We start from the raw sequence: 17,811 nt of genomic DNA, 5'->3' as shown, positions 1-17,811 counted from the left end.
GTGCCCTTCTAAGAGGGAGCCCAGAGAGCTTCCTTGTGAAGACACAGTGAGAAAGGTCATCTATGCACCAAGGCATAGCCTTTGCCAGACACCTAATCTGCTAGAGCCTTGAGCTTGGACTTCCGGCTTCCAGAACTATAACAAATAAACATGTATTGTTTATAAAGCCACTCAGTCTGCGGGATTTTGTTACAGGAGCCCGAGCAGATTGAGGTACAGACTTACTGCTATTTAGAATTAACAACTCGCACACGGTATCCCTGGGTTGCCAGTTTATTTTAAAAAACAACGCCCCAGTTACCAATCTTCTTCCTTGTCCATCATTTTTCTTAACAGAAGTAGATATGAAAAATTTGGGGGGACATGTTATCTTTGCAGACGGACACATTTGCAGAGGATTTATGAATAATGATGATTCCAGAGCTCCTTGTTTTACTCCTGAATCAGGCAAAGGGCAAATGACAACGTAAGAACATATTTTGTTCATGACAATATCATAATACAACATTGAATTATTCCAGTGCAGTGGTTGTAATTAAGTTCACAATAGAATATTCGCAGCCCCAACCCTAGACACACTAAAACCACCCAGCTGCTTACAAACGGGGGGAATCCAGGCAAGCAGCTGCTGTCTGAAGAGCGAAAACCAGAATCGGTAAGGCTTTGCTGGAAGTGAGTCTTGGCACCAACAGCCCCCTGCTGCTTGGGGAGGCCCTGGGCCACCCTCACTTTGAGTCTTGGTCTTTCTTTTCATCCAAAAGGGCAGAGCGAATCCCCAGCTTTTTCAGTTCTTCGACCAGGTCCCCATTCTGATGCATCTGTAGCAGGATGTCACAGCCCCCCACGAACTCGCCATTGAGGTACACCTGCGGGATGGTGGGCCAGTTGGAATAGTCCTTAATGCCTACGGGGAAAGAACATTTAGGTATCATTTAAGCGATCCAAGCTGAACTTTTCACAGCAGAATACATTTTCTACTCCCTGCTAGAACACCTGGTGTCCCTCCCTTGCTTCCCCCATCCTTGGGGGATGTGTCTGCCACAGGAGTAGAAAAGCCTTAAGAGTCAACTGGATCACTGCTTGAAGCCCACCTGTCCCGATTACGAACTGTGAGGCCTCATACCAGTGACTCGACTATCCACCTGTTCCCACTCCCACCTCACAAGGCTTTCATGAGTATCGGGTATGTGAGGCTCTCAAACGATGCCTGACATGCCATCAACAGGGACCCATGGCGGAGAAACCAGACTGATTGGGAGTCACACAAGATGGACAAAGCCACCTTCTCCACTCATCTGCCAGTCATGGATTTGGTGAAACAACACTATGACTTCATTTCCAAATGGACTTAACATGGGTCCATCATGTAAGTTGGCCAAATGAGGCAGTCCCCACCTTATGCTTCTAGTGCCTGTCTGGGCTGGTGAATGCCATCAATGGTGAGTCACTGAGTTTTATGCTTAATCATTCTTTTGCCCAGAGAAAAATCTCTTTCGTCACCCTCAGATAGGCTCTCCATGGAGCAGGTTAATTTGGCTCAGCACAGAACTCGTGGTGACTGAGTCAAAGCAAGGAAAGGTCCAAAACTCGGTTTAAGTCCCTGTCCTGGGTGCAGAGCCACGGGGTGCGAGACATCCCCCCTCCGCCCCCCATTCTCAAGAGCGAACAGCAGACAAGAAACCAACCAGCATGCATGTGATCAGTCCTGTGTGCAAAAGGCTCTGAACACACAGAGATGAGGCCCCTCCTAGGACAGTGCAGCCATGTGATTATTCTGTTCCGTTCTGGACCACGAGGCTGATGGGGCTTCACAAAACAGTAGGAAGAAGGTGTGGTTTCAATTTTAAGATAAAAGATTATTCTTTCCTCACATTCTTCATACTATTCTACTCCTTTCTACAGATGAGATACACTTTTAAAAATACATCCATCCATAAAATACCTGTTAGTCCTATTAAGAACAGAGGATGATCAAAATCATGCCGTGATAATTACTCACTATGGATATTTGATATTTTTATACTTCTATAAGTAAGCAAGTATTTTTAAATGGTCACAAGGAGCAGACAAAATAAAACAGAAGAGTCAACAGATTCTTCAAACAAAATACAATACTATGCAAAATAAAAATTACTCAAGTGGTGGTTTTCATGCAAACAAACTAAAAATACAAAAACTGGTCCTTGATATCCTATCATTTACTATCAAACATTTATTTTCCAAAGAAAATCACCAATTTCATTTATTTCACAAGTCCTAAGATATGATGTGTTTTTTCTCTTTTAAAAGTCACTATCTTCTAAAAAAACTACGGCAAATTTGCTCTAAACCACAACACTAGACAAGGCCCCTCACTTGGGGGCTTTATCTTTCTCCTCCAGACTTCCCTAATGGAGAAAGGGTTACAATTTCAAAGGCCCAAAACAGCACACTTCTTCTTCTTCTTCTTTTTTTTTTTTTTTGGACCTTTTTTTTGAGTTATGATTGACATACATTTTATTTCAGGTATACAACATAGTAATTCAATATTTGTATATATTACAAAATGATCATCACCACAGTAAGTCTAGTTAACATCTGTCACTGAATGCACTTACAAAGGTTTCTTCTTATGATGAGAACTTTTGAGATCTCTTCTCTTAAAAGCTTTCAAGTATGCAATACAGTATTATTAACTACAGTCACAATGCTGTACGTTACACCCTCAAATCTTTTTCTACTTTTATGTGACTGAGGGTGAGGGTGGGGATTAAGACATGTTTAAAGTAAATATGAATTTCTTTTAATTCTTTGGAACTGTCTTAAATATCTTCTATACTGTGTACATGAACCATTTGTGTACATGATTTTATATCTGTGTGATTTTTCAGCTAGTGATATATTGTGTTAAGCCTTCCAAGACAACGAATATCTACTGATACTTTCAGTGAGTGCCTACAATTTTTGAAACACACCAAAAATGAAAATAAATTGGACATCTGAGGTCCACCCCAAGCCACCTACAACCAATCCTAAAAAGCAGTTTTTTAAAAATCAAATCTGGGAAAGTGTGGGTGGCTCAGTGGTTAAGCGTCTGCCTTTAGCTCAGGGTATGATCCTGGAGTCCCAGGATGGAGTCCCGCGTGGAGCTCCCTGCAGGGAGCCTGCTTCTCCCTCTGCCTGTGTCTCTGTCTCTCTCTTATGTTTCTCATGGATAAATAAAATCTTTTAAAAAATAAAATTAAAAATTAAAAAATAAAAATAAAATCTGTACTAAGTAAAAGAATAATTTGCTCTCATCAATCATGTGGGTAGTACCACATTCAATCAAAGCTTGAGGCTTGCCTCGTTCATTAAACTTCCTATTGCTGCAGATCACATGTCCAGTCTAGGGGGAAGAGGACATGCCACCAGAATCAACTGTTACCATTAAAACTACTAAACAAGTGGGCTTTCCAACCATCCTGGAACATGTGACACACACAGTCACATGTGAGGGAGATGGACTCCTTCCAAACCCCAGGGCTATGCTACCTTGCCTAATAACTTACATTGCAAGAACTCAGAAGAACCCCGCCTTTGAGTGCAGGATAACATTGTGACAGTGGCTAAGGTGCCTACTGGCTGGCAGTGTATCAAAATTAAATGTACCGGCTTCTTTGGTTTTAGGGTAATAAGTGTTACAGGCAGCTGATATCAAGGCCTTAAAAAAATACTGCTTTCCATTTTTTTAAAAGTCTGATTAGAGGGGATCCCTGGGTGGCTCAGCTGTTTAATGTCTGCCTTCGGCCCAGGACGTGATTCTAGAGTCCTGGGATCAAGTCCCACATCAGGCTCTCTACATGGAGCCTGCTTCTCCCTCTGCCTGTGTCTGTGCCTCTCTCTCTGTGTCTCTCATGAATAAATAAATAAAATCTTAAAAAAAAAAGTCTGATTACAGGTTTAAATATTTAAACAGATACCCAACTGATTCCTACAGCATGAAGCAAGTTAACTTCCAATAATAAAAGACATAAGTTGAAATTGAATCCCATCAATTCACAATTGTCTAAATAAGGCTAACGTCTCTTACTTTTTAATCTTCAAAAACTGCAATATACAGTGACAGCTCTTAGAAATTTCACTCCAAACAAGTCAGAATCAAAGAGAAACTCTTGAAAATTAGGAAATCGTATCCAAGAATGGATGTTAATGGGAATCATATTTCACAGATGATAGACAAAAAGATTTAATTTGGGACCAAAAAAACAAACAAACAAACAAAAAAACCACTGACTGCCAACAGAGTGACACTAGGGGTTGGGAGTTAGGAAGGAAGTGATCTTGCAAAATCAGTGCTACATATACCTACTGCCCCACCAGAAAAAAATTAATATTCCAAAGCATCAAACCAGAGTGGGGGAAAAAAAAGTACTAGAAAGTTCCCTTCCAGAACTTTCAGAAGGGACTTTTCAAAATTCATCACATTCCAGAACATCAGACTTTGTTCCTGGTTTGGAGAACAAATTTTAAGAGCACCAGAGTTTTCTTTCTTCCTGGTAGATTTTCACCATAGGAGCTTCGGAGTCTGATGCAGATTAATTCTGCCTTGGGCAAGTCACCTGGCCTCCTGCCTTCCTGAGAATGATGTCAGCGCATCTTCCTACCTGAGAGAATGACACCAGCACCACAGGAGATCATCTGGGCTGAGAGCAAGAGTGAGGCAGACCCTCAACAGGCCGGTGACAGAGGGAACAGAGCACTCACTGGCTTAACGTGAGCCGAATGTGGCTTGCCAGGTTGGGAATGCAGCCTCAGGTCAATCTGCTCATCTTACTTAGCCTCAGTTTCCCTCCCTGCGAAGTGGGAATAACTCTACGCCTCAAGGATTTATTATCAGGATAAAATGAGATGTAACTGGCGACAGGATTCAACTCCCACAGTTCCAGGTACAAGGTGGATATTCTCTCCACGGTGATGTCCCCTATGCCGCCCTTCAGCCAGCCTTCTCTGAGAAATACACACAACTGGGAAAAACACAAGAAAGCTATCAATCCTGCTGAGCAGCATAAAAACACTCATTTGCTGAAAACACTGCATTTCATACCCTTTAAGGGTTTTACACACATAGCCTCACTTTGCACAAATCCTGCAACACGTGCATAATTATCTCTGTTTTAAAGATGAAGAAACCAAGGCTCAGGGGTGTTATTTAACCAAGGTCACAGTGCTGGTAGATGGTGGAGCCTGGATTTCCATCCAGGTTTCTGGGAGTCCGAAGGCCAGGTTCTAGATCGGCAGAGGTGCCCTTTGGCTTGTGGCCATGAACTATACTTGCACTACATGTGTATCCGCCATACATGGGACTGTTTCGCCACCTCTAACATCTGTGGACACCAATGGCATTGTGCCATAATTACATTTTTTGCAACTTACTTCATGAGTAAACATTGTATTCTTTGAGATAGAGTCATATGGAATACATCTAGCTCTAATTCAACTACAATTTAGTTTTCTAGGACCTGACTACACTACAGTTTGTTTATCTGGGCCAATAGACCTAGATCTTCTCTTGCCAATTTTTCAGTATTACAAAAGCAGTGCTTTGATGAATATCCTTCCATCTGTCTTGTAACTCAAATGCGGGGGTCTTCCTCTCTGTATAAAAGGATGGCAACTATGGTCTTTGGGCCAACTGTGGCCCACTTCCTGTTTTTGGAAATAACATTTTAGTGGGACTCAAGCCACACCCATCCATTTACCTACCATCCCTGACCATTTTCATGCCACAATAGCAGAGTGGAGTGTGTGCAAGGGAGACGCAGGGGTCCACACAGATTGAAGTGTCTACTCTCTGGCCCTCTACGAAGGAGGCCTGCCAACTCCCACTCCATACCGTATACCCAGGCGTGAAGCAGCTGGGTCTTCAGCTATGCTCACCTTCAACTTGACCCGGTACTGAAAGTTACTCCTCCACAGTGTTAGTACCAATGTATACTCTCATCTGCAGCATATAACAGGAACACCAAACAAGCCCAGACACACCATTTAACTTTTTCAAGTGTCACAAATTTGTTACTGTTGCCTTAAACTCCCTGATACTGAAAAGGCGGAGCATATTTTCAAATGCTTAATAAACATTCAACAATAGGATAATGGCGATTCATTCAACAGACACAGCATCTGATTCAAGGAATACAATGGTGATCTGTGCAGGCAAAAATTTAAGAGTGTTTATGTTTTCAATAGCATGGAACAGAGTTTACAATATAACAAATATAAGTAGTGTTTATTTACCCATTAAAACAATCAGTGAGGGGCACCTGGGTGGCTCAGTGGGGTAAGCGTCTGGCTCCTGGGTTTCAGCTCAGGTCAGGATCTCAGGGTTGCAAAATCGAGCTCCGAGTTGAGCTCCAAACTCAGCACAGAGTCTGCTTGAGATTCTCCCGCTCTCCCTCACCACCTCCCGCTACTCATGCACACATGCTATCAAAATAAATAAAATCTTAAAAAAAAAAAAAATCACCGAAAGCTCGCTCTACATAAGCAACATACAGGGTACTTAGGCAGTTGCATAAGACATATTGCCTGCTCTGAGGAGGGCAAAATACTATGCACAGATATGTATGATCTGAAAGGCGGTTAAAAAAAAAAAGAAAAAGATTAGAAACTAGATCCAAATGTTGACAATGGTGTATATGGAATTACAGGTAATTTCCTTTCTTTATTACTTTCAGCGTTTCCAAGTTTCTTTAATGAGTGTGATACGCTTACAACAGAAAATGAAAGATATTCTTTGTGAAGACAAGGATTAGGAAATGCTGAAATCTTTCTACTGGGACCCAGAGGGACTACCTTCCGTGTGTATTCCAGATAAACAGGAGAAATAAAAGACCTGAGGAAGACCTCATAGTCCTCTTTGTTCTCTGGGTCACAGGCTGAGATCTCTCTGGACCAAAATTCCGGGACCTGGCGCCCAGAAGAGGAAGACAGCGACTGTCTGTGTTCTTCAGGCTTTGGGCCCTTTGTAAAGCTCTGGCACAAGGCAAAGGAAAGGCAATTTTGCAGGAGCCCCTCTCCAGTTACAAGCAGTGACCTTGGGTCTGGGAAAGGTGCAGGGATGTACCGTTGGCTAGCAAAAGCATCAGGCTGCCTGTCAGCTTCTCTTGGTAAAACTCAAAAGTGCAGAAAGCAAAGAGATGAAGAATCTTCACGTTTTATAAAGTCTCACTCTGGCTAAACTCATCCCCACTGTGGGAATGTGCTCACACTACCCTGCCCCAGTCTGAAGTTTAAGACTTGCACGCATGTTTACTTTTCTAAGCAACAAAAGAAGTGTACTTTTTATGTTCAGTAGATATGCAACCCATTTATTTTACCAAGATAACAATCTGGTATGAAACAAACTGGGCATGAAAATGATGAAACTCAACGCTCAAGAAATTTAAGAGCTAAACTCCTACTGCAGTTGTTTGAACACCTGAACGTGAGGCTGTAAGGCAGATGCATGAAATATAAGACAGGAACCTAAGTGCTATGCGTAAATCTTCTTATTTCTGCTCCGACTTTATCCTTATATTCCAGTATACCTCATCTCCAGTTATATTAAGTGGGGGAACATGGGACACCTGGGTGGCTTAGTCAGTTGAGCGTCCAACTCTTGATTTCGGCTCAGGTCACAATCTCAGGGTCACGGGACAGAGCCCTGTGTGGGGCTTCCCAATCAGCAGGGAGTCTGCTTGAGATTCTCTCTCCCTCTCCCTCTGCACCCTCTCCTGTGTGCGTGCTGCCCCGCGCTCTCTCTAAAATAAATAAATGGTTAAAAAGAAAAAAGATTGGTGTTGTGAGTTGAGCTGTGTCCCCCCAAAAGATATGTTCAAGTCCTAATTTCTCTCCCTCCACTCCTCCCCCTTGTGCTCACACTCTCTAAAATAAATAAATACTAAAAAAATAAAATAAAAATAAGCAGAACAGAAACCACAAACCAAAGATCCCCAAAACCGTGCACTAAGCAAGCTATCAATGACACGACTTGTTTATTAACAGCCATACTAGCCATTTGCAGGGAACCTGTCGCGAGGACCCGGTTGAAAGAGTGCAGAGTAGCTTCTCCTATCTTATCTCTGAAGCAGAGCAGCCACTGCTGGGCGAAGGCTGCAGCACCCTCCTTAAAAAACACCCCAGGGCCTAGCAAAGGGTGGTGTTCTAGCAGGAAAACAAGGATCCGGAGCCTAATACAGGGCAGTTATCACACAGAGCTGGTAATGTTAATCTGCCTTCACTCCTCCTAGTTTCCACCCACGAAAACCAAGACTTTCCCAAGGATTAATCTGGGAGAAAAAAAAAAAAAAAATACTCTGAAGACCTTAAAGTCCAAATGATAAAACAACTACCATTCTGTGTGCCAGATAAAATGGTGGGCACTTTCTAAAATGTTCTACTCTCTCTTTTTTACCTCCTAAAGTCGTTGTCAAGTTTGGTTTCGGTATCTTCCTATCGCCAAGAGGGGAAAATGCAATCGTGCGACTTAGGGTTGCACAGCTGACTGACTGCAGTGGGATTCCAGCTCAAAGCCTTTCCACCACATCAGCCTGTCCCATCAAGGAGGAAGGACCTTGGTCAATCATTTCAACTTCGGAATAGCGGTCCTAAGTACATAATAACGAAATGCAGAACTCTATTGTAGGATAATAGCAGGGAACCTGGTGCCTTAAAAATTGTTTTTAGAACACTGTAACTAAAGAATAGCAGCAGGCTCAGGGAGATGCCAGGCCTCTGTCCCTGGAGGTTTCTAACTGGCATGCAGGATACTAAGCCACCCTCCAGGAGGTGCAGGCACAGCCGCCTCATTTCTCCACCAGCTCTGATCAAGGACTCTAGCCAACCAAGGGGCAGATCCACCGACTCCTCTGCCCTCTTTTTCTCCTCCCCCACTGGGATAAAGAGCAGAATGCACGTAGGGTTCCTGGCATGCTGCTCAGCAGCAGAAGAGGTACTCATTATCTGTCAGGGCCTCCCCTCCTTCCCCTGAGCCAGCGAAAAGCCGTGAGACCTGCTGCATCTGCTCCCACACCCTGTCTGGCTCTTCATGCCTCCAGCTCCAAGCCTGAGTTAGCTGGGACCTAGGGGTCGTTTCCCCATGCTGCTGCTCCCCACGAGCCTCTCCCAACCCTAACCCCCCCAAAACCCCGCCCTGCCTGCAAAATTTAAAACACCAGAGCTCCTGCCTCTGTCTCCCACAGCAAGCGATCGCAACTAAGACCAGCCCCAGAGCTGGGTCCACCCCCTCCTTGCAGCAACAACCCCAAGCCTCAGGCACCAGGTGAGTCAGTGACCCCGCAGGCCTAGGGCAAGAGCGACTCCGGCCTTCCCTCGCTACCACCGACAGCACCAGCCCGGTATCCACGAGGCCGGCCAGCATCCTCAGCGCGTCCCCCAAGGCGGCCTGGACCTCCTGGTGGCTGTGCCCCCCCCCCCCCCCGCGGGGCACACTCTCCCCGGACCGGGCCTGGGCGGTCTCAGCCATCTCTCGGTGCAGCCTGGGGGCCGGTGAAGCGCTGGGGCCTCCGAACGCCCAGGCCGGCAGGTGTGCGGGGTGGGCCGTGCCCCCGCCCGACCCCGACCCCGACCCCGCGCCGCGCCGCGCCCCCGGCGGGCCCTGACCTTGCCGGAGCTGGGGGTCGTCCAGCACGTTGTAGGCCGCGTAGTCGCGGACGCCGTGCAGCCGCAGGATCTGCACCACGGCGTTGCTGAAGCCGCACTGGGGCTGCTCCGGGGTCCCCTTGAGGAAGACCACCACCTTGTCCTTCTTCACCAGCGTGTCCAGCTGCGCCGCCGAGCGGCCCCCGCCGTCGCCGCCCGAGCCCGCCGCCCGCACGCCCGGGGCCCGCAGGCCGCCGCCCGCGCCGCGCCCCCAGCGGAGCAGCGCCGCCGCCGCCCGGCTCAGGGACCCGCTCATCGCCGCCGCGCTCCGCCGCCGAGACCTCGGCTCGCCCCCGCGCACCCCGGGGAGCCTTCCCGGGGCCCGCCCCCCGGAGCACCCCATTGGGCCGCCTCCGAGCTCCTCCCCGTGATTGGACAACGCTAGCCCGCACTTCCTGGAGCCCACCAATCAGGCGGCTCATCCGGCCTCCCGACAAGCTTGGGGGCGGCCCTTCAACCCGAGCCGCATCCTGCGGCCGCACTATTGGCCGCCGGCCATCGCGTTGTCAGCTGATTGGACACAGCGGGTGTCCGTCAGGGTCACGCCGGGCACGCAGAGGCGGAACGCGACGGAAGGCGACTTCCCTCCGGGGCGCGGACGGGCCTGCCGGGAGACTCCGGGGTGGCTGCCTGTCTCCCGAGGCCGGACGGGCTCCGAGGGTCGCCGGGAAGGAGGCACCTCCAGGCGAAGGTTCCGGTTCCGGTTCCGGTTCCGTTGCCGTGGCAACGCGGTAAGCGGGCGCGCGGTCCCGCCTCCGGAGGGGTGGGGGCGGGGCGGCCCTCCGCAGCCTCGGCCTGCGACCCGGGTGGCCCCGCGGGGCCTGGAGCGGGGCTCGGGATGCGGGTCGCGGCGGGTCGCGGGAGGCGGGCGGCGCACGGTCTGCAGTCCTGGCGCGGCGCTGGGTGGCTGGTACCCGGGGGCACACCAGACTCGCAGAAAGAGCATCCTCCGGAGGAAGCTGAGGCATGGCCGCCCCAAGGCCAGCGGCTCTATGTGCAATGTTCCTCCGATAGCTACCGGGTGCTGTTGCCACGGTGATGATGACTGTGCGCAGTGTCGTTATCTATCGACCAACAGTAAGAGAAGCTCTGCAGGCAAGATATTGTTCAACAGACGGAGCGCTTTCTGTTGGACACTAAGCACTGCTACAAGTTCGTTTTACAAAGTGTGTGTGTGTGGGGGGGGGCACCCGGGTGGCTCAGCGGCTGAGCATCTGCCTCGGGCCCAGGGCGTGACCCCGGGGTCCTGGGATCGAGTCCTGCGTCGGCCTCCCTTGCAGGGAGCCTGCTTCTTGCTCCCTCTCCCTCTCCCTCTCTCTCTCTCTCTCTGTGTGTGTGTGTCTTATCGTGAATAATTAAAATCTTTAGGGATTTTGAAGAGTGTCTTAAAAATTGTGGCTGCAGGTGACCTGCTTCTGTTTTTGGAGCTTCTCCGGCTTAAAATCAGAAAAGCGGCCCCCCCGGGGGTTCTGTTAGCAAGTCACCGTTCAGCACAAGACTCCAACCTTAGTAAATTGAGAATAAACTCAAGACTCGGAAGTGCTCCTCGGCGACACATGTATTGTGTCCTCTCCTGTATAATACATTTCTTGTATCTCTCTTGTATCATAGCATCCTGTTGATGCTGTGGTTGTGGGATGGTTTTCTGATGGAGGACCCTATATTGATCGGCTTCTTTTTTTTTTTTTAAGATTTTTTTTTTTTTAATTCATTCATGATAGAGAGAGAGAGAGAGAGGCAGAGACACAGGTAGAGGGAGAAGCAGGCTCCGTGCGGGGAGCCCAACACAGGACTCGATCCCAGGTCTCCAGGATCGCACCCCGGACCAAAGGGTCCAAACCGCTGAGCCACCCAGGGATTCCCCATTGATCGGCTTCTTAAAGAATCTTTTTTTTTCTCCCTCCCTCCCTCACCCCCTGCCCCACCAGATTCATGGATTCAAGGTAAATCCGAGCAACACGCACCGTGAGCACAAATACTATAGGAAATGGGGGTGCTGAAGTCCAGGCGTTGTTGCAGAAGAGCAGCATCTGGTGTACTTACCGTAGAGAATATATGATTTCCCAAACCGCCCAACTTTTCCTCGGTAAGTTTGGGTTTGCTTGTTTGTTTGCTTTTAATAAATGCTGATAATTTGTTCCTGAAAAATCTAAAACTGTTCATTGCCTCCTCTAAACTCCTCTGTTTTTGTGTTCACTGGGATGGAGAGACGAGCTTGCAAGACTTCGATTCCGAAGAGGCGGAGACGTGTGACAGTGAGTAACCGTGGCTTGGAAGCAGAGTCGCCTTTCTTGGTTGTCAGACATTTTATTAAACTGAGAACAGAGCTGTGGTTAACGATTACGAGTAACCCTGACCAGAGAGAATACAGAGCCTGTTTTTTCGAACTCTACAGTAAGTAGAGTTGCTGCACGCAGTAGAGTGTAAGAACATAGATGACACCTCAGGATATGGGAAAGCACGTTGCTGTTCTTTCAGGATGCGCAGTGGGGCGGCTTTGATAGCATGATCAAGGGCAGGAAGACAAATCAGGTAGCTAGCCCAAGGAAATTGAAACAGTGGGTCTCAATTTTAAGTTTTTAGTAAAGTAACCAAAAATATAAAACATTGCATATGTGGGGGATGTCTGGGGACTCCGTGGTTGAGCATCTGCCTTCGGCTCAGGGCATGATCCCAGGGTTCTGGGATCGAGTCCCACATCAGGGTTCGCTGCATGGATCCTGCTTCTCCCTCTGCCTCTGTCTCTGCCTCTCTCTGTGTGTCTCTCATGAATAAAGAAAATCTTTAAAAAAGAAATATTACGTATGTGAAATATAGTCCTTTCTGTCTTTGGCTTAAAACCTCTCTTGGAGTATTGGCACCAAACATCACTGGTTTAGAGCATGTGGGTGGCTCAGTCCATTGAGTGTCTCTTGATTTCTGCTCAGGTCATGATCTCAGGGTCATGAGACTGAGCCCCGAGTTGGGCTCCACTTGGAGTCGGCCTGAGATTCCCTCTCTCCTCCTCTATCTGCCCGTCCCCCTGATCATGGCACACTCTAAATAAAGAAGTGAAAACATTGGTATTCAAAATATTTCTTCCAAAGCATCAAACTCTTATGTATGATTCGGCATTTTAGTTTTGAGGTTTCTCTTTAGAAATTCTACAGTGACTGAATCACTATGTTGTACACTTGAAACATCTGACACTACATGTTAAGTATACCGGAATTAAAAGAAAAAATTCTATAATGAAGGCATGACAAAAATATACTTCTTAAGTAACAGTTGTCAGAAATCCGCACTTAGACTCCAATGCACTTGGTTGTTTTGAACACATAAGTCAGGAACCTTTATCAGTTTATGATCTCTCTCATGTAGACATGAGTGAGAGGTGGGGGTGGGAAGTACACAGAAACTTCTTTGAATCCTGGGATTTGGGTCACAAAGTGTAATTAGACCGCAAACCAAATCATCACGCCGTGTGTACACATGCTGACTCAAGCATCCTAAAAATGTTTTCTCCCTGTGCTTATTTATAGATAAGGTTTTACTATATTTGGCAGAATTTCTCCTTTCTGCCCACCCCTCTAACAGCAAGTTCACCATTGAACCTATGGTTAAAAACCTTACAAATCTGAGCTACTTTCTTTATATCAGCCCTCAATGAAGAGTCAGGATTGTTGAGCCTAAGACGATACATTATTCGGATGCTCAGTATCATTTTTTTCCCATACCCTGACTTCAGTCTTGAAGTCCCTGCTCTATCCCTGCAAAGAGGGTGTGTTTCTGTGCCTAGCACGTGTGATGGGGACATGGTAGGTCCAAGCCAGGCAGCACATTCTATAAGTGTCATTTTTAGAGAAAAGTGCCTGCTTGGACTGCACAGGGGGTTGAGCCACCAAACATTCCTGAGCTAAAATAGCATCTGAGACCCAGAGTTCCACAGATGTGAGCTGGAACCCGAGCCCTTTCTCAGTGGTGCACTTCACTATTCTCCAGTAATTTTAGAGCATCACTACAATCATGGAATTAGCTTGATTCCCCAGCCATCCTAAAAATAGTGTAATGTTTGAGAAACCAAGGCAATGCCCCGACCTCAGAGCATTTTTGCCAACCCCTAATGCCAAGATAGAAATGCCTTTGGGATTCTTAACTACCTCTATCTGACAAGACAGCTGGGTTTATAAATACTGCTCTGGCCATGGGAATGGCTTCAGTTTTGCTAATCTCTTTCCCACCTCACGAGGGCTCAGCCTAGAGCCAAGAAGGCAGGCCTCATTAGCGTCCACTTCCACTGGTCCCGCTCTCCCTGCCTGGGTGAAATGGGAAGAGCTGCTGTGCTGTAAATTGGGTTAGTTTGGTCTGGAGCAAACCTCGGGAGATGCAGGTGGAAACGGATTCGCCAAAGAAGCCTTTATGAGAAGCCTGGGTGCCACACCAGCACCTGATTCCGCCCCGGGATCTGGAATGTTCGAGGTGTGTGGCCTGGGTTCTAGTTCTGACATCACTCAGACTTGAGCTCCTTCTCCTTGAGATTTTCCACCCCTCCTGTCTTCCTCTTCCTGAGTCTGTGAAAATTGTTCGTGATGTCTAGCTTATGTCTATTCCAAGGTTATGTTGACTCCAAGATGTCTTTATATAAGGGCTGCAGACTTGAAAGGATTCTATTTGTACTCCATTCCTCTCCTAAACAATCATCCCCCAAAGAATATCATCTTGCGTGTGTAGCCTACCATTTTGTTCTTGCACATGACCTCATTTCAACTTTTCATTAACCCTAGCGGCCTCCAAATTATGTTCTCTCTCCAGTATTTATTTGTAACATCTTTTTGGCAGACTGGAGCACTTTGGGTTCCTCCGTGTGTTTTGTTGCCTTCTAAGCTTTTTTTTTTTTTTTTTTTTAACTGCTGAATCATAGCATCACCAGCCAGTCCCACAGAAAATCAAATATTCCCGAATTATCCTGCTGTGTGTGTATTGGATACAGATGTGATTTTTAGGCTCTGTGAAATAAATGGCAGCACTTTCAATCCAAAACTCCAATGAGAAAAATATCAACGTAGCTTTTCACTTCACGAGCTCTGTGGTCCCTTGTTCCCATGTGTTTTTTCCACATTAAGGACGAACTTGGCTGTAGGCACTTAAAGTCAGGCATGCACTGGATCTTGCTCTGTTGCGAACCTCATCTGATTCAGAGGAAGAGAACCCCAATCATAACTTCCGACGCGGTAACATTTAGAATTAAGTGGTAACCAGGAACCATGTTAAGACTTGATTAAAAGTGATAAAATAGCAGCACCTGGGTGGCTCATTGGGTTAAGCATCCGCCTTCAGCTCAGGTCATGATCCCAGGGTCCTGGGATCGAGTCCTGCTTCAGGCTCCCTGCTTCTCCCTCTTCCTTTGCCCCTCCCCCTGCTTGTGCTCCTTCTCTCTCTCTCAAATAAATAAAATCTTAAATAAAAATAATAAGTGATAAAATGTTGAATTTTCCTCAGCTCTCTGTTCGATGATACTTTTCATGTTTTGCATTATGTGCTTTTTATTTTTGTTTTACCAGCAGATAGTTTCCATAGCTCAAACTGTTACTATATCCCGGCTTCTGAGAAGGTGCCTAGAGCCCAGAATGTAAAAAAGCAAGCAGCCAGTGCTGTTGTGTGTCAAACCTGTTGTGAAGATTTATCTGTTAGTAGAAGGTTATATCTCTCTCTAATGATCACCCAAGTTTGCAGCCAGAGGAACATTTGGAAATTTTCATTGTTTTCTTTTGAATGATTGCTAAGATGTATTGCCAAGGCCATAAATATCCTTTAGGATGAGTCAGAATTTCACTTTGTACTTCAGCCTTTGAGTCTGCATAATTTCATGCCCTCAATTAAATCTTGCTATTGTGGGGCCCCGTGGCTTAGCCTCCTGCAATAATCCATCCAGCCAAGGAGGGGAAATTCAGCCCCTTTGACAGAGAAGCGGGGCCGGGTTGGAAATGGGAGGAGACATTAACTTTGTTTTCCCTGACAGGGAGAAATTGCAGGATTTTAAATAATTGTTTTTCTTTTATGGCCAGAAAAGTCCCTTTTTATTAATTCTAAGCCTCATACTATTTGAAAGTGTAGCCTACTGAGATATAATTAATTGCTACCAAATTTCTGTCGGCTGGAGCTTCAGGGTTTTAACAAAAGACTATATTATAAACCAATTCTACTCTGGAAAAGAAAAAAGGGAAAGGGAAGCGCTTTGCAAAAATTGGGGGGGGGGGCAAGAGAATTGTGTATGAAAACCCTTTAGGAGAAGATGTATTTTAGGCCCTCTCCCCCTTGCAGGTATGCAGTGTGACCTGGCATTGTCTTTTCTGCGGGGACCTGTCTGCACAGCACATAGGGACGGGGGTATGGTGGCGGATGAGAGACTCCCAGGCAGCTGCAGCCCTGTGATAGCTCACACATCCTCCTGGCTAGGGACAGGGCCAATAAGATCCTTTGACTGGAAGGGATTTTTGCTCCTGTTCAAAAGTAAGGCACTTCTTTGAAAATCATGGTCTTCTGTGAAACTCACTTCCTGAGTGTCTGCCTTTCCCCGCAAGGCAGGTAGGGGGCACTAGTCTATTTAGGAACCCAGGGCAGCAGGTGCCAACATCTGCTGTCCTTGTCCTTGCACACAGTGTCTGGGAAGTCATCAGCTTGCCCGATTCCAGGAAGAGTCCTCCAGTCCTCCAAGGCGTGCTGTTGTTTTAGGGAAGGGCTAACTTGCTGACTTTTCTAAGTCGCAGCACAGGAGAAGCAGTAAACCTGAAAGGCTAACGCGAAGGGCAGGAAGAAGCAGTGACTCCCAGGTGAACAGGAGATTCTACAAATGAAGCAGCCGACACTCTGGGAATTTTTTTTTTTTTAAGCAGCATTCTGGGAGCATTTGATGTAAGCAGGGCAAACAGCCCTCACGTGTCCCTATGCCTTGAGCTTAAGAGCCCTGTATAAGAATTCCAAGTCACCAAGAAAAGGGACATTGTATTCCACGAGCTCTGGCTAAGAAGTCAGGGAAACATAGCACAGATCAGATTGCCTACACAAAGTATACACACGTGGCTTCATTAAAGGGGTTGTGTTAAAAAGTTAACTTCAGGGGCGCCCAGTGGCACAGTCGGTTAAGTGTCCGCTTCTTGGTTTTGGCTCAGGTCATGATCTCACAGTCTCGGGACCAGGCCCTGCGTCTGGCTCTGCATACGGCAGGGAGTCAACTTGGGATTCTCTCTCTCCCTCTGTTCCTCCTCCCTGTGTGCACTCTCTCTCGCCCCTAAATAAACGAACAAACAAACTTTAAAGGAATACATTTTTCCATCATTATGGGAGATAAACAGTATGGACGTCCATACGACATTTGGATGGTGTTGTATTGTGCAATCCAGGACGCACACTTAGAGGCATCGGAGATTATATCCTACAGCCCAGCACTATTTCCCTGCTGTTGGGGGCCAAGCCCTTCAGAGGTTTTGTATGGATCACAGTTTTATTTTTTTCCGCCCCACCCCCACCCAACCAGCTTCTAGGCAAACAGAATTCATTATTTTGCCCCTGGTCCTTACCACTATATCTGGCTCTTAGTACGTGCTCCATGCATAATTCTCAAGAGAAGAACACATACAACGGTGAGCAATCCAGGGCGGTATCGCAGAAACCCCAAATTGCACAAAACTCCTAACACCGCCCACAGATCCCGCAGGATGTGAAGACACATCCCAGCAGGGGATGTGCTAAGGGGGACACAGAGCGCAGTGAGACACTCCTGCTCCCAAGGGCCTCAGTCATATGGTGGGACAGATGCAAGAATGTCACAGTCCTAGGGCCAGTGGGGGCCCCAAGTACAGCGAGTCAGCGCCTCAGGTACCAGAGAAAGCTCGGTAGAGCAGACTGAGTGTCGAAAGAAGGGTGAAGAGCTGCTGTTTGAAAGGGAAGGATGAGGGCACCTGGGTGGCTCAGTCAGTTAACTGTCTGCCTTTGGCTCAGGTCATGATCCCAGGGTCCTGGGATGGAGGCCCAGCTTCAGCTCCCTGCTCAGCTGGGAGCCTGCCTCTTCCTCTCCCTCTCCCTGCCACTCTCCCTGCTTGTGCTCTTTCTCTCTGTGTGTCAAATAAAATCTAAAAAAAAAAAAAAAAAAGTTTAAAAATGAAAGGGAAGGGC

General features: G+C 47.0%; 1 protein-coding gene and 1 non-coding gene across 3 annotated transcripts; one reads left to right on the top strand and one right to left on the bottom strand.

The window, feature by feature from the left end:
- Positions 1-257: 257 nt before the first annotated feature.
- On the bottom strand, positions 258-10,361 carry GLRX5 (glutaredoxin 5). 2 transcript variants are annotated; one of them, XR_005363742.1, is made up of 3 exons: positions 9,622-10,361; positions 1,686-1,806; positions 766-904 (listed from the first exon to the last, which is right to left on the bottom strand). XR_005363742.1 is itself a non-coding variant. In XM_038545655.1 (2 exons), exons 1-2 carry the CDS (start codon positions 9,914-9,916, stop codon positions 726-728), a joined length of 474 nt encoding a protein of 157 aa, XP_038401583.1. In that variant the 5' UTR covers positions 9,917-9,980; the 3' UTR covers positions 258-725. The 2 variants fall into 2 exon arrangements, 1 of the variants encoding a protein (XP_038401583.1); XM_038545655.1 differs by lacking the exon at positions 1,686-1,806 and having other exon boundaries at positions 258-904; positions 9,622-9,980.
- A 176-nt stretch (positions 10,362-10,537) lies between these two features.
- Positions 10,538-10,814, top strand: LOC119873129. Its single transcript, XR_005363921.1, has one exon.
- Positions 10,815-17,811: the final 6,997 nt, after the last annotated feature.

Source organism: Canis lupus, chromosome 8 (assembly GCF_011100685.1).
Source record: "Canis lupus familiaris isolate Mischka breed German Shepherd chromosome 8, alternate assembly UU_Cfam_GSD_1.0, whole genome shotgun sequence".
NCBI classification, from domain to species: Eukaryota; Metazoa; Chordata; class Mammalia; order Carnivora; family Canidae; genus Canis; species Canis lupus.
This window is presented reverse-complemented; position numbering and strand designations above follow the sequence as displayed.